This window comes from Episyrphus balteatus, chromosome 4 (assembly GCF_945859705.1).
Source record: "Episyrphus balteatus chromosome 4, idEpiBalt1.1, whole genome shotgun sequence".
NCBI lineage: Eukaryota > Metazoa > Arthropoda > Insecta > Diptera > Syrphidae > Episyrphus > Episyrphus balteatus.
The window spans coordinates 64065046-64078745 of record NC_079137.1 but is presented as its reverse complement, the minus strand read 5'-3'; the positions used below and the strand labels follow the sequence as shown (position 1 = coordinate 64078745).

The 13700-nt window shown below is 31.1% G+C and overlaps 1 protein-coding gene across 4 annotated transcripts; it reads left to right on the top strand.

Annotated features, from left to right (window-relative positions):
• Window positions 1–1280: 1280 nt before the first annotated feature.
• LOC129918556 (nuclear hormone receptor HR78) lies at window positions 1281–12446 on the top strand. 4 transcript variants are annotated; one of them, XM_055999160.1, is made up of 4 exons: window positions 1281–1725; window positions 1821–2114; window positions 2278–2565; window positions 10985–12446. In XM_055999160.1, exons 1-4 carry the CDS (start codon window positions 1674–1676, stop codon window positions 12106–12108), a joined length of 1758 nt encoding a protein of 585 aa, XP_055855135.1. In that variant the 5' UTR covers window positions 1281–1673; the 3' UTR covers window positions 12109–12446. The 4 variants fall into 4 exon arrangements, with proteins under 4 accessions (XP_055855135.1, XP_055855134.1, XP_055855138.1 ...); XM_055999159.1 differs by having other exon boundaries at window positions 1821–2120; XM_055999163.1 differs by having other exon boundaries at window positions 1287–1725; window positions 2278–2556; window positions 10985–12440.
• The last annotated feature ends 1254 nt before the right edge of the window (window positions 12447–13700 follow it).

The following is a 13700-nucleotide window of genomic DNA, read 5'->3' as shown; positions in this document are numbered from 1 at the left end:
AATAAAATATGAATGACAAATTGATAAAAAAAAGAGTTAAGACTCTCCAAATAATCTTCAATAAAGCCTAGTACCTGACAAACAATTTTGATTCTATAAAGCTTTACAGATGCAATTGGTGCTTCTGTAAAGCATTATAGAAGCAAAATTGTTAGTAGGGTACGCAGCTGAAGCGAAACGAAAAATTTCCAAAATCGACAGCGAAAAATATCATCGAGTATACTGTCAAAGTCAAAATAAAAAATTTTCAAATTTACCAGTTATGGATGTCAAAAAAAAAACATTAAAATACAAATGAGTAAAATCAAGAAACAAGTACCTACCGAAAATATGTTTTAAATAAAGGAAAGGCCACACCATCAGGTAGGCGGTAGCGGTAACGGTATTCGTATGAACAAAAATTCCAATCTGACACATAAACGTTCAGATTGGAATTTTTTAATACAAGTACCGTTACCGCTACCCGTACCGCTACCGCATGCCTTCCGGTGTGGTCAAGCCTTAAATGAATTAAAAGTGAAAAAACGTCAACACTGCTTTTGGAATTAAGAAAAAATGCACAGGACAGTAAAAAGTAAGACAAATGAGTGAAAACTCTCAAATTGTTCCCTAGAGCTGTGTATACTGAAAAACGAAAAGCAAAACGAGATTTTTGGTTCAAGATATCGTTCTGCTATTTTTGTATGGAAAATTTTGTTTCGCTTCAGCTGCATACTGGGCTCAAAGCAACAAAAACAAAATTTAATTTTGTTCAAAATTTTCGTTGTATGGAAAAATTCGTTAGTTTCACTTCAGCATTCAGCTGCGTAGGTACTAAGCTTAAGCCTAATACGCTGCCAATGCAAAACGAAATTTTCCATCAACTAGGACAACGAAATGCTTTCGAAATCGAAAACTATTTTTTTCTTTCTAGTTTTATTTGTTTTTGTAAAAAAAAAACTCCATTTTTTTTTTTAATTTTGGGGTCGGGAAAACTGTCACAAAATGCGTTTAAAATTGTTAAAAGTGGCCGTTGTAGTAATATCTTGAAACAAAACTCAAACACCATTTTTCCTCACACAATTGATGTGTCCTAGGCAATAGCCTCCCTACAAACAATATTACTTCTTTAAAGCTTTATAGGAGCAATATTAACACCTGTTCCTTTGGGAGGTGGCAAAAACTAATAGTAGACTACCACCTCCAATGGAATAAAAAAAAATAAATAAAAAAATTAAAAAAATAATTTAAACTAGAATTTAAACTGTCTCTCATTTTTTCATCTTTTGTTCTACTGTTAAATGTACTAGATTACTAAACCATGGAAAAAAAATAATGGTCTCTTGGCATCACTTTCAACTCATATGAAAATATTTTTCCACACAAAATAAAAAAAAAAATGGCTTCTTCAAACTTCGCAAGTGACGTGTGACCTCAAAATTTAATAATTTTACTCTGTTTTCATGCAGTTTTCACTTCAATTTTCTTATTTAAATAAAACTATTAAAGTGTTTATTTCATCTAAAAATAATAATTTATTTAATTCACCAATAAATTGCCGAAAACTCTTTTAAAATGTATTAAATTGATTTCTAAAAGAAAAAAATGTAATGTGTTTGTTTAGGTTATCATAAATTATTACCACAAAAATAAATTTCATTTGAAAACACACATAAAAAAAAAATTGTTATTAAATGAAAAATAAACTAATTCAAAATATGGAAACAAGTTCTGATTATTCTGATGGTAAGCGAAAAAAAAAAATACAATCGATTTAATAGAAGATTCCCAATAAGAAAAAAACGTTTTTCTTCTTTTTTTTTTTTCTTGTTTGTGTGTAGAAAAACCTTCTTCAGTGAATCTCACTACACATCATTCTTCTTCTTCGTCTACTGGAGGAGGTGGAAGTGCAGGCAATATGAGTGTAGAATTATGTTTGGTATGCGGCGACCGTGCCTCTGGTCGCCACTACGGAGCCATCAGCTGCGAGGGTTGCAAAGGCTTCTTTAAGCGATCGATTCGCAAACAACTCGGTTACCAGTGTCGCGGGGCAATGAACTGTGAGGTGACAAAACATCATCGCAATCGTTGTCAGTTTTGCCGATTGCAGAAATGTTTAGCCAGCGGCATGAGAAGTGATTGTAATTTTCAGTTAAATTTAAATAGAAAAATCCAACAAAAACAAACAAAAAACAATTATTTTGGATTTAATTTATATTATAAGAAAAAAATTGTATTTGAATGTGTTTTATTAATGTCTTTTTGTTTGTTGTTATTTTATTTTAATATTCTTTTTAGCCGTCCAACATGAAAGAAAACCAATATTAGATAAAAAAGAACCATTAGTTAGTTCTGGGAATAGTACAAATACAGGCAGTCCGTCAAGTTATCAACGGGGTAAAGGATATAGTCATCAAAATGCATCATCACCCACGTCAGCAGCAGCAGCAGTAGGTTCATTGACTGGGTCAGCGGCCTCAGCGGCCGCTGCTTTGTCAATTGACAGCAGTGCGGTGACGTCAAGTGTATTTCCACCTATACCGAGTTTTAATTTTGCAGACTTAACGCAGACTTTGAGTGAGTATTGTTAGTAAAATTTGTTGTTTTTTAATTTTTAACTTTAAGTCATCAATATTTTTTAAACTTGTGCAGTATGATGAATTGATAAGGCGTCAGTCAACGAATGTATGGCTTCATTACATATTTTAGTAGACATCATTTTATTTTAATTGCAAGAGAATCTAAGGGAAATGTAACTCATAATGCATTGCTTGCATTATTGTCTGCAAACATACATAAATCGAAGTCAATATCTTGTCTAGACAATCTAATACAGAAAGAAATACTATAGATACGGTGACCATACTTCTGGAAGCGAAACCCAGGACAGATAAAAAATTCGTTGGATCGTTTTGAAAATATTGATTTTTCAAAAAAAAAATTAAATTTTTTTAAATGAGTTTTCATAATTTTTCCTTATTTTGATATCAAGATTTCCTAAACGATGTTATGGGAGTGTTTTTGTTAAAATCATTTAAGTCGTTTACGAAATCAGAAATCAAGAAAATGGTTTTATAATAATGTCTGTTAATAACTTCTAAAAAAATATTTTTTTAATCAAAATCGGGAGAGTTGTTTTTTAATGTTTTAATTTTATTTTAAATGATTTTGAAATTGTATGATCTTTAACACAACTTTTAACATGTCCTTAAAAGTTTTGAAACTTATCTGGGTTCTTTACTCTTCCATAATGTATGTTGTTTTTTATTCGAAAACATTTTACCTGGTGTAGCAACCTGACAAACAGAATCTGGAACTTAATAATTGACGAACATTTAAAAAAAACTAAAGCCTACTCAGCACAAAATTTTGCTTTTCGTTGCACAGTACGCATCTTAGGTAACGAAATTCTTACCTGTGCTAGAATATATGGAGATTTTTCAATCGTTTGTCACTCCAATTTATTTGTCCAGGCAATTTTTTTTGCAGCAAAAGTTTTTTGACTTTGGAGACGTTTCGCTTCAGCAGCGTACTAGGCTTAATTCTTTATCCGAAAAATTAGAAAAATTTTAGTTTCCAGCCACTGTTTTCTTGTTTTCCCTACAAAGTATTTAAAATATTAAATACAAAAATCAGAGAATGTCCAAATACGGGACAATCACCTGACAAATTACAAAATACGGGACACTTATACGTCCCGGGTTTCTTAAATAAAAACCCGGGACAAGCTGTAGAAATACGGGACAGTCCCGGGTAAACCGGGACGGATGGTCACCGTAAATAGACTATAGTACACGTTTGAAATTTCATTAATTTACTATTTTTATGAGTAGGTAATCCCTAAACTCAAAACAAACTGAATCGGTGATTGTTAAAACAACATAAGTAACATTTTTATTTTTTTTCAGGAGAGACAAAAAACTGTAATTTTGACGACGCGGCGGCATTGACAATTTTAACTTTAAATTCGGTTTAGAGGCCTTGTTGAGAGTTGAAACCAACTAAAAGTTTTAAAAAAATATCTTTATCAAAGAAGATTTAACAAAAAATAAATAAATTTTATATGTTGTTTTAACACACAACGTTTTGTTGGGAGTCAAAACAACTTTATTACTTGAAAATAATGTTGTTTTGACACTAATTTTACATCCAAAGCAAATTTAGCAAATTTAATGGAAATGAATAAAAGGCCATTATAATTCAGCAATTTTATTAATACATATTAAAAAACAAGAACATTAAACAAAAAGGCGAAAGTGGACGTTCCACGGCCAACAATGAATTTGTTATTTTTTGACGTAGTTAAGTCTTACTACTATTGTGCAAAAGTTTTATTCTTGTGACGTACCTACTTCAAAAACGGATAAAATGCATTTTTGCATTTTACACTTTTTATTGATTGCCTCAATGTTGTCAAAATTTAATGTTTATTTGAAGTGCAAAATATCATGGTTTGTAATGTTCCATGGGTTTGAAGACCTTAATCTTGAATATCAAACCAAGAGAACCCAAAATAGAAACCTTTTAAGACAAGATTTACGATTTTTTTTTTTGTATAGCTTGCATTTTCAATTCTTTGCTGGTATTAATAGCTTGAAAACTCTAGAACAAAATGTCGAAGTTAATGGCTCACAGAAAATAATAGAGCATCATATTTTATATTCAAAATAAAAATTAAATTCAATATGTCCTTCACACATTGCAAGATGCATTACCAATACTAATATTGCATTATCTTAGATTCTTAATCCAAATGCAGTGAAAAATTCATAGTAGAACTTTTTCCTAAGATATAGTTTTTTTTCATTTGATACCAATTTAATTTATTAACAAGATACAAGAACATTTTGAATGATGCAATTCCACTCGAATGACCACGAACAACTGACTGACACCAAATCATCGAAAAACTGTAAGAAACTACAGTTTACTTACTTCGTTTTTCCAGCGTTGAATGTAAAAAAACAAATTAACATGAAGTACTTAAGGTGTTTTAACGCTCAATTTCAAAATTGGCAGAAGAGATATGTTGTTTTAGCACTCAATGCGTATTTTAACCTCGAAATTTTATATGATCCAAATATCAAATCATGTTGGTTTTGCTCTCAACGCTAGGTCTACCCATAAGCAATGCAAAACAGTTATAAAAGTGGTTTCAAAAAATTTGTCACTTATGTTGTTTTAACAATCACCGATTCACTGTTAACTAAACTGTTTTAAGCGACGGAGATAACTACCTCTTAGCATTTTGTTTGTAAAGTTTGTAATTCGTGATAAAATCCTTTAACTTTTCACACTATCCAGTTTGACTTGGACTGCTCCTTCAACATTTATGATAGAACGACTGGTATGTGCTAGCCTATTCATGGCAACAAACTTTCTTTAGAAACATGTATTGTGGCCTGCAATAACATAAAACAATATGGAGCCAAATGAAGTTGTGACCGAACCAACAGATCATCTTTCCCTAATATATGCCATATCGATCTAACAGAAATATATTCAATTTTTGTAACCTTAGAGATAAAAAAGATGTGTTTCATTTTCCGATCCTTGCAGAAACTAAAAAAAGGACCATGGGGAAAAATTACCTAAGTGATACAGAAATGATTTATACTCTTATTAAAAAATAATTTTTTTTATCTTTTGTGAACTGTTTTAAATATTCTCAATTTTATAATGACCTTAAGTCCAAAAAATGCACTGGACCCAGACAAAACAGTGCTGTACTCCTGATCCCGTACTAAAACATTAAAGATATACATTTTTAAACTGTCATAAAATCCATTTTGTCCCATAAAAAATAGAATTACACCCGTACACTCCTTTTTAAGAGCATAAGTGAAATATAGTAATTTTTTTCTTCTCAACTCATTGTTGAAAATGTTTGCAGAACCAAAGAAAAACGCAAAAAGTGCAATTACTTTCTGACTTTCTCCATGGCAAAGCTTTTCATATGGAAAACTTTAGTTTTTTTTTTACAGAAAAAGGTACACATAAAGAATGTTCATGGAATCAATTAAAACAATGTTGATTTTTATAAATATATTTTATGTATTATGAATCTTAGAACTGCATGTGGCCTTTTTATTTATTAAAAAAAAACTGTCCCGGAATTGCGTTGTTTAATCTTATGGAGTTCAGCACCCTAATAACCTTCAGAAAAGAATTAAGTTATACTCTCTTATAATATTAGATGGCACCTGTTAAAAGAAGAAAAAGTCACATATTTTTTTTCCCCCGGCAATAAAAAATAATATGTGACTTGTAAACTAGTTATATTCTATAGCTAGCATTAACACTAATAATTCATCATGTTACCCCTTCGTTTAATTTTTTTAAATTTTTCAAATGAACTCATCCCCACAATTTTCCAAAACTTTAGAAGCCCTGAACTCCACTATCAGGCTTAAAAATTCAAATCCTTCAAGGGGCCCAATTCCGCAAGAGTGAATTCCTCTGTGTACACGAAAAAACGTGTAAATTGCCTTAAGAACAAGGCAGAGAAAAACTAACACAGAAAAACTCATTCTTGCGGAATTTTGCCCCAGATGTATTTTTAGAATCGATAGAGGAATATATATACCAAATATGAGCGAACTTGACGACCCACTACATTTTTCGCTGTCGGTTTCACTTGAAATGCCCTAAAGCAGATTAATTTCTTCCATGCCTTAGAACTTCTTTTTTAAATGAAGCAGAGCTTCCTTCATCAGAACGTAAAAGTGTTTGTTTCACTCAAAAGGGTCATCAATGTTAAATGTTCTTTCATCAAAAAATACAACTTTTCATGAGAAAACTCCAGTTGGATATGTAATAACCTGTAATTCTTTAGAAATAATTAATAAAAAACTAAATAAATAAAACGAAAAATATTCGGTTGAAAAAACAAAACTTAAAAGTATTTATTATTTTTCAATAATAACACCGGCACACAAAAAAAAAAAAGTGTCATGAACCAGAAACCAGACCTATCTTTCTATATGTTTTTGGGCACGCTGAATCCGAATTTGAAGTCCGTTTGGCCCCATCACCCTCCAGTTTTGAGCTGTGAGTGCATTTTGTTTGAATTTTTATGACTTTTTTGGAGTTTTTTGCATTTTTCTCAAAACTGAAGGGTGACCGGGCAAAACGGACTTGAAAATCGGATTCAGCGGTCCCAAAAACATATAGAAAGATAGGTCTGCTTCCTGGTACATGAAACTTTTTTTTTTGTGTGCCGGGTATGACAGCGACATGTCGCGACAGTGCTAGCACACAAAAAAAAAAGTTGTAGGAACCAGAAACCAGACCTATCTTTCTATATGTTTTTGGGACCGCTGAATCTGAATTTCAAGTCCGTTTTGCCCGGTCACCCTCCAGTTTTGAGAAAAGTGTAAAAAAGACCCCAAAAACTACCTTTTTTTTGAGTTTTTTGCATATTACTCAAAACCGGAGGGTGACAGGGCCAAACGGACTTGAAATTCGGATTCAGCGGTCCCAAAAACATATAGAAAGATAGGTCTGGTTTCTGGTTCATGACACTTTTTTTTTTTTGTGTGCCGGTGTAATCTTTCACTATGGCTACACAGTATATATTTAATAACACCGGCACACAAAATAAAAATAGTGTCATGTACCAGAAACCAGACCCATCTTTCTATATGTTTTTGGACCCGCTGAATCCGAATTTCAAGTCCGTTTTGCCCGGTCATCCTCCAGTTTTGAGAAAAATGTAAAAAAGACCCCAAAAAAGACAAAAAAAACTTCATTTTTTTTAGTTTTTTGCATTTTACTCAAAACTGGAGGGTGATAGGGTCAAACGGACTTGAAATTCGGATTCAGCGTGCCCGAAAACATATAGAAAGATAGGTCTGGTTCCTGGTACATGACACCTTTTTATTTTGTGTGCCGGTGTAATTAATCAATATGATACAGTCTATCTTCTACTGACAAGGTCGCCATAGAATACATTTCAGTTCTTGGCTTTGTGGTGGTGTATTTTAAAGATTCAATCATTTTAAGGGATTGGAACTATTGACCACTTTATTTACTGTCCTTAGATTATAAACAAAGATTGTTTTTAGCTCTTTTCCTTGTCGCTTTATTTTTTTCCACCATTCATGTTTTTTCCTCCACAAACTTATCTTAATTTAAAATGTTGTTAACATCTGAAACTAACAGAAAACAGTAAAAATTTGTTCAGTTTCGCACCACTAATAGGAAAAATCGTTAATGAAGATTTGAAAAGTTGTGTATGTACTATATACAATCGTACATATTCAGCCCTATCGGCAATACAATTTCCCTGGAAAAATGTCTCTATTCCGAAAAATCGGTATCGCCAATACTTTTTGAATGGAAAAATTTCCTAGGAAAAAATTCCCACACAAAAATACCTATCGGGAATGAAGTTTCTCCCCCGAAGTATTTCTATCATATTTTTTATGGGGAACAGATATTTTGAAGCCAAAATGTACGTATTTTTCTTTCAAAATATTCTGTTAAAAATATTAAATTATTACTTCCTTAATCCAACAAAAAGCAAATGATATTGCAACTGCATAACGCAAAATAGTAGACAAAAATAAAATATAAAAAAACCTTAACCCCTTACCGCATGATTTTTTTTTTTTTTTTGTGAAAAAAATATATATGGTAGATTTTGTTAAATAAAAAAACACGTGTTTCAGGAATTTTCAATATTTTGAGTAAAAGTCGGAAAATTTTGGTTTTTCCGGTTTGGATCATATTTGGCACATTGAGCAGAAAACGAACAAAAAAAAATTTAAATTAAATTAATTATACGTAAAAACTACGCGCTGGAACTGTATGAGTCTCAATAAAATAGATTAAAAGGCCTTTTAATCTATTTTAAATTAAATTTATAACATTCCGCACGAAAACGTAAAAAAAACGGGTGTAGATAATAAGAAAAAAAATGAATTTGTTCCCTTGTTGCACGATGGCTCATATATGGACCAATAGGAGGGGAACATTTCTGCACGGTGGCTCATATATGATCCAATCACTTAGTGCCACTTTCAAATGTCTAAAACTTGATAAATGTAAAAAAATATATATTAGCAATTATAATCATATTATATCCTTTATTGGCATATTTTTTTAAAAGTTCTTACTCATTGTTTTATATTTTTTATTCAATTTTCAATTTTTCAAATATGCTCCTCTCTGCCTATCACCAGTTCGGCCACTTTAAACAAAGTAATAGGCTATTGATTATGTAGTTTAGAAAGGAACTAAGACGTTCACGGGTTTTTATTGCAGGAATCGTTCAATGGGTTATAAAAGAAGATAAAACCGCGGAGTGCTATTAAATGAGAGGGTGGAAACTGAAGATAGGGGTGCAAAAGCCCCCTTTTTGGTTTTTTCAATATATCTCGTAAACCAAGCAAAATTTTAATATATTGCACATATAACTTTTTGTAGAGAATTAAATTGATTAAAATACCTTCATTTTAAAATTAATATTAAGTTTATAATTCTAGCTTTTGAAAAAAGTATCAATCAAAACTGTAAGTGTTGCCGTTGTTTTTTAATATTTTTTTTTTATTTTAAGTTTTTTTTTTAGAAAATTGCCCCTCCCGCCAAAACGGGGGGACATAGACCCCCCCTCCCATAGTAAACAATGATTGTTTTTAAACCCTCTACAAAATCTCATTATCAGTTCTTGGTGCTTAAGTTATCGTACTTTCCCCTCAAATGTTTCTGTTTTACTTGAGTAAAACTAAAAATGCGAAAAAAAAGCTAGATTAAAATGGCCATACTTCGGTTAATTTTCAATGAAAAAATTTAGTGAGTACAGCATTTTGAAGGAAATTTAAGCTTCTTTTTTTCTTTGGAGCAGCGTTTATGTCTATCTCAACCCAAAAAATGTACAAGTAAAAAAGCAAAAAAACTCAAAAAATCGATTTTTTTGATATTTTTTTTATGATTGTTTCGACTATTTTGGTATGGAAATTTTTTTTTTCAATTTTTAAAAAACATTATTCCAATAGGAAATTTAATTCTCTACAAAAAGTTATATGTGCAATATATCAAAATTTTGCTTGGTTTACGAGGTATATTGAAAAAACCAAAAAGGGGGCTTTTGCACCCCTATCTTCAGTTTCCACCCTCTCATTTAATAGCACTCCGCGGTTTTATCTTCTTCTATAACCCATTTAACGATTCCTGCAATAAAAACCCGTGAACGTCTTAGTTCCTTATTACCCTGTTTTTTTCGACATAATCAATAGCCTATAATAAGTTGGCCAAAAAATAAAAAAAATTATTGAATAAAAATCCACAAATCAACACCAAAGAAAAAAATTATATAAATATTTACTATTAAACATTTTAATTGTTTTTGTGCACCAAATACAATCAAATTAGAGTTGTCAAAATGTTCGAAGACATGTGTTCGAAAGTTTTTTTGTTTTGTTAAGTTGGCTGTACTTCTTTCCCGAAAACGAAATTCCGATGGAGATTGCCGATAAGGAGAAAAATTCCCGGGAGAGAAAACCTACTCCCGGGGAAATTTCTCACGTGAGATTGCCGATAGGGCTGATTCTCTTGAAAAATTGTGTATTGAGAAATTTAATAATTCAAATGTTTATTGCATTGGCAATAGTTTCATAACAAGTTACAATCATTTAGATATGTATCTTCGGTCAAATACGAAAAAAACTTGTGCATTAAAAGCAAACTTTTACATTCATATATTTTTTTTTATCACACCTGTTTATAAAAATATCAATGCGAAAAAATACATTTTAAATTAAAAAAAAAATATTAATTGCAAATTTTAATCTATTGCATTAAAAAAATAAAATAACAGTACACAAGTGAGTTTTCTATTAAAAATAAAATTTCAATTTAAAAAATTTCCTCAAAATCCATCTAAATCTGGTGCATGGTTGTTACCAGTATTATATTACCAACTTAACTTTTTAACAATCAACTCTCAACTGCGTCATCAATCAAACTATTTCTTTTATTTATTATTGTGTTTTGTTCTTTCCAGTGTTTGCACAGCAACAACAACAACAGCAGCAGCAACAGCAAGCCCAACAAGTACCTAAGATCGAAAATTATTGCTATTCCCCCGAGGAAGCTACCATAGATGAGGATTCAATGGATAACAGTACTCTGTGTGCTTCGAGCAATAACAACAACAATAACAACAGCAACACAAGTGTTTTAAACACATCAGTCTCTGAGACTCTTCCCAATACTGCTGCCTCCTCAGTCCACCTCATACAGACGTCAATTGATAAGACAATAATTGGAAAGTCACTGGAACTTCTTAACGCTGTCCAGCTTCACTACGATCGTAGTGGAGGTTCACAATTCGATGGTCTTATAAAGAATGAAATCGATGACGAAATGGATGATGAAAGTATGGAAAATTGTACACTTCTGGATGAAGCCATTTTTGAAGGACCACTTCTTCAAGATCAACAAGTGGCATTTATACTGCAAGTGCCGTCACTTGTGTCGACTTATCTAAACAACCATTACGTATGCGAGAGTAGCAGTAGAATTATATTTCTCACGGCTTATTGGATGAAGAAAGTAATCGCCTTCGATCAGCTGGACGAAAAAATCCAGACGAAATTAATGCGACGGCATTGGCCGCAATTATTTGCTTTAGCGCTGGCGCAATGTACAGTCCTTTCCATCGGTACCATCATGAGCACTTTGGTGGCAAATATTCGACAACTCTCCGAAGTGGAAAAAATCGAACCAGACAAGATACGTAAACTCTGCGAGCACACATTGCGGTTGCACGAGTTTATTGAGACAGTAAAGACTCTGGACATGCACGATTATGAATTCGCTTACCTGCGATTGATACTGGTCTTCAATACGGACGGAGCTGTCAACATTAAAGACATGAATGGCCGGAATTACATTAAACGAGTCCAACTTCATGCAATGATGGGACTTCGTAATTATCTCACTGAAACAATCCCGCTGCAGGATGAGATGGAAGAAAGATTCAATAATATCATTCTACGTCTGATGCCACTGTGTGCCTTGGAAGCTGATGTCGTCGAAGAATTATTCTTTGCCAATTTAATTGGTCAAATTCAAATTGAAAATATGATACCTTATGTACTTAAGTTATGTAGCAATGGTGTTTAGATAAACATCAAACAAAACATAAATAAATGCAATGCAATACATTTTAGACTAAAATAAAAATATTTATATAGAAAAAAAAAAAGAACAATAACAAATGATTTGTTATAAACAAAAAAGTCATTATAAAAAGAAAGAAAATTTGCATTAACCCAAAAAAGTGTGCAAATATGCAATTATTAAAAATTATAATATTAAATCGGTAAAGATAAATATATACGGACTGAGTAGATTTTATTATTAAGTTTAAATATAAATAAAAATTATATAAAATATAATAAGAGTATATTAGATAAAAAAAGATATTTTAGAAAAAAAGAAAATAAAGTTGAAAATTTCAAAAAGAAACAAAAATATGAGAACAAAAAAAAGAACCACTGTGTAAGACTTTTCTTTTGATATTTAATAATTTTTTTTTATTTTTAATTTAAACTTTTATTGTTAAATAGATTTGTGTTTGTAATTTTTGTCTTCGTCATTATTATATAAAAAAAAACGTAACATATATAAAAAAAAAATAGACATGATCAAATAAAATTATGTTATTAAGAAAAAAAAAAACGCTTTTTCTTTTAATTTGAAAAAAATTCAGAAAAATCTTGGCGGTGTAATATACCTAGTGAGTAAACTTTTCAAGGAACTAATTTATAGATGTATTGGAAAAAGCGAATTAAATTAAAGCAAAACAGATACTGACGTCGCTTGACTTTTTGAGACTCATTTTTTAATATTTGCGTTTAAAGATGGCCTGTTTTTTTAGAAACAACATCCTCATTGGATTGGACAATTTAGGACCTTGCATTAAAAGTCCAAATTTATCTTTTTATGTCTAAAATTACAAAGAAAATTCTTTGCAAAATTAATCATTTTAAGATTTTTTTAAATTTGCTTCTTTTGAATCATGTTTAGGGTTAAAAAAAAATATTTGCAATAACTGTAATTTCTAAAAATTTGGATCTGGCTAAGTAATAAATATGCACCTAACCCATTTTGATGCGAGGTCCTCAATTGTTTCAAACTTATGTCCAATACCAAACTAACAAAAATTCGATTTGCAGTCAACTAGCAGTTGATAGTTATAGAGTCAATGTTTGTTGAAGAGTTGCGATAACTGCTTTAACAGTGAATGAAATTCAGATGTTGAGATAATCGAGGAGTTGCATGAATCGAGAGTTGCGTTAATCACGTACTGGAACTCTTATCTTAAAGCTTCCTATACAAAAATTATAGAATCGTTATAAAATTTATTTTTTACTTTTACGTAGTTTTGATAATAAAACGAAGTAGTCTATTAGATTTCTTGTAAAAAAGGAATACGAATAGTACATGCATATGCAAAGACACCAGCATGCAGTTTGCCTCAGAAATGTAATACAAAACTGGAAGCACTTTTTTGATCATTTAATTCTTGCCGTCTCTTTTAATATTTTTACCAATTTTTATAATCTTTCATTTTCTCCACAAAAAAATCCCGAATTCTCTTGGCAAATAAAATATTTATACAAAAATCATAACTGCCATTATATGAAAAAAAAATCATAACCCACGAACAACTGCTTTGAAACTAAACTACAAAAAAATCATTTTTCGCTTAC

What these genes read in the sequence shown, in the direction of transcription:
- LOC129918556 (XM_055999159.1), top strand. Translation starts at nt 1,674, where the DNA reads ATGAAAAATAAACTAATTCAAAATATGGAAACAAGTTCTGATTATTCT. An exon ending in AAGTTCTGATTATTCTGATG is followed by an intron (nt 1,726 to 1,820) that starts GTAAGCGAAAAA and finishes GTTTGTGTGTAG; the next exon opens with AAAAACCTTCTTCAGTGAAT. An exon ending in CAGCGGCATGAGAAGTGATT is followed by an intron (nt 2,121 to 2,277) that starts GTAATTTTCAGT and finishes TATTCTTTTTAG; the next exon opens with CCGTCCAACATGAAAGAAAA.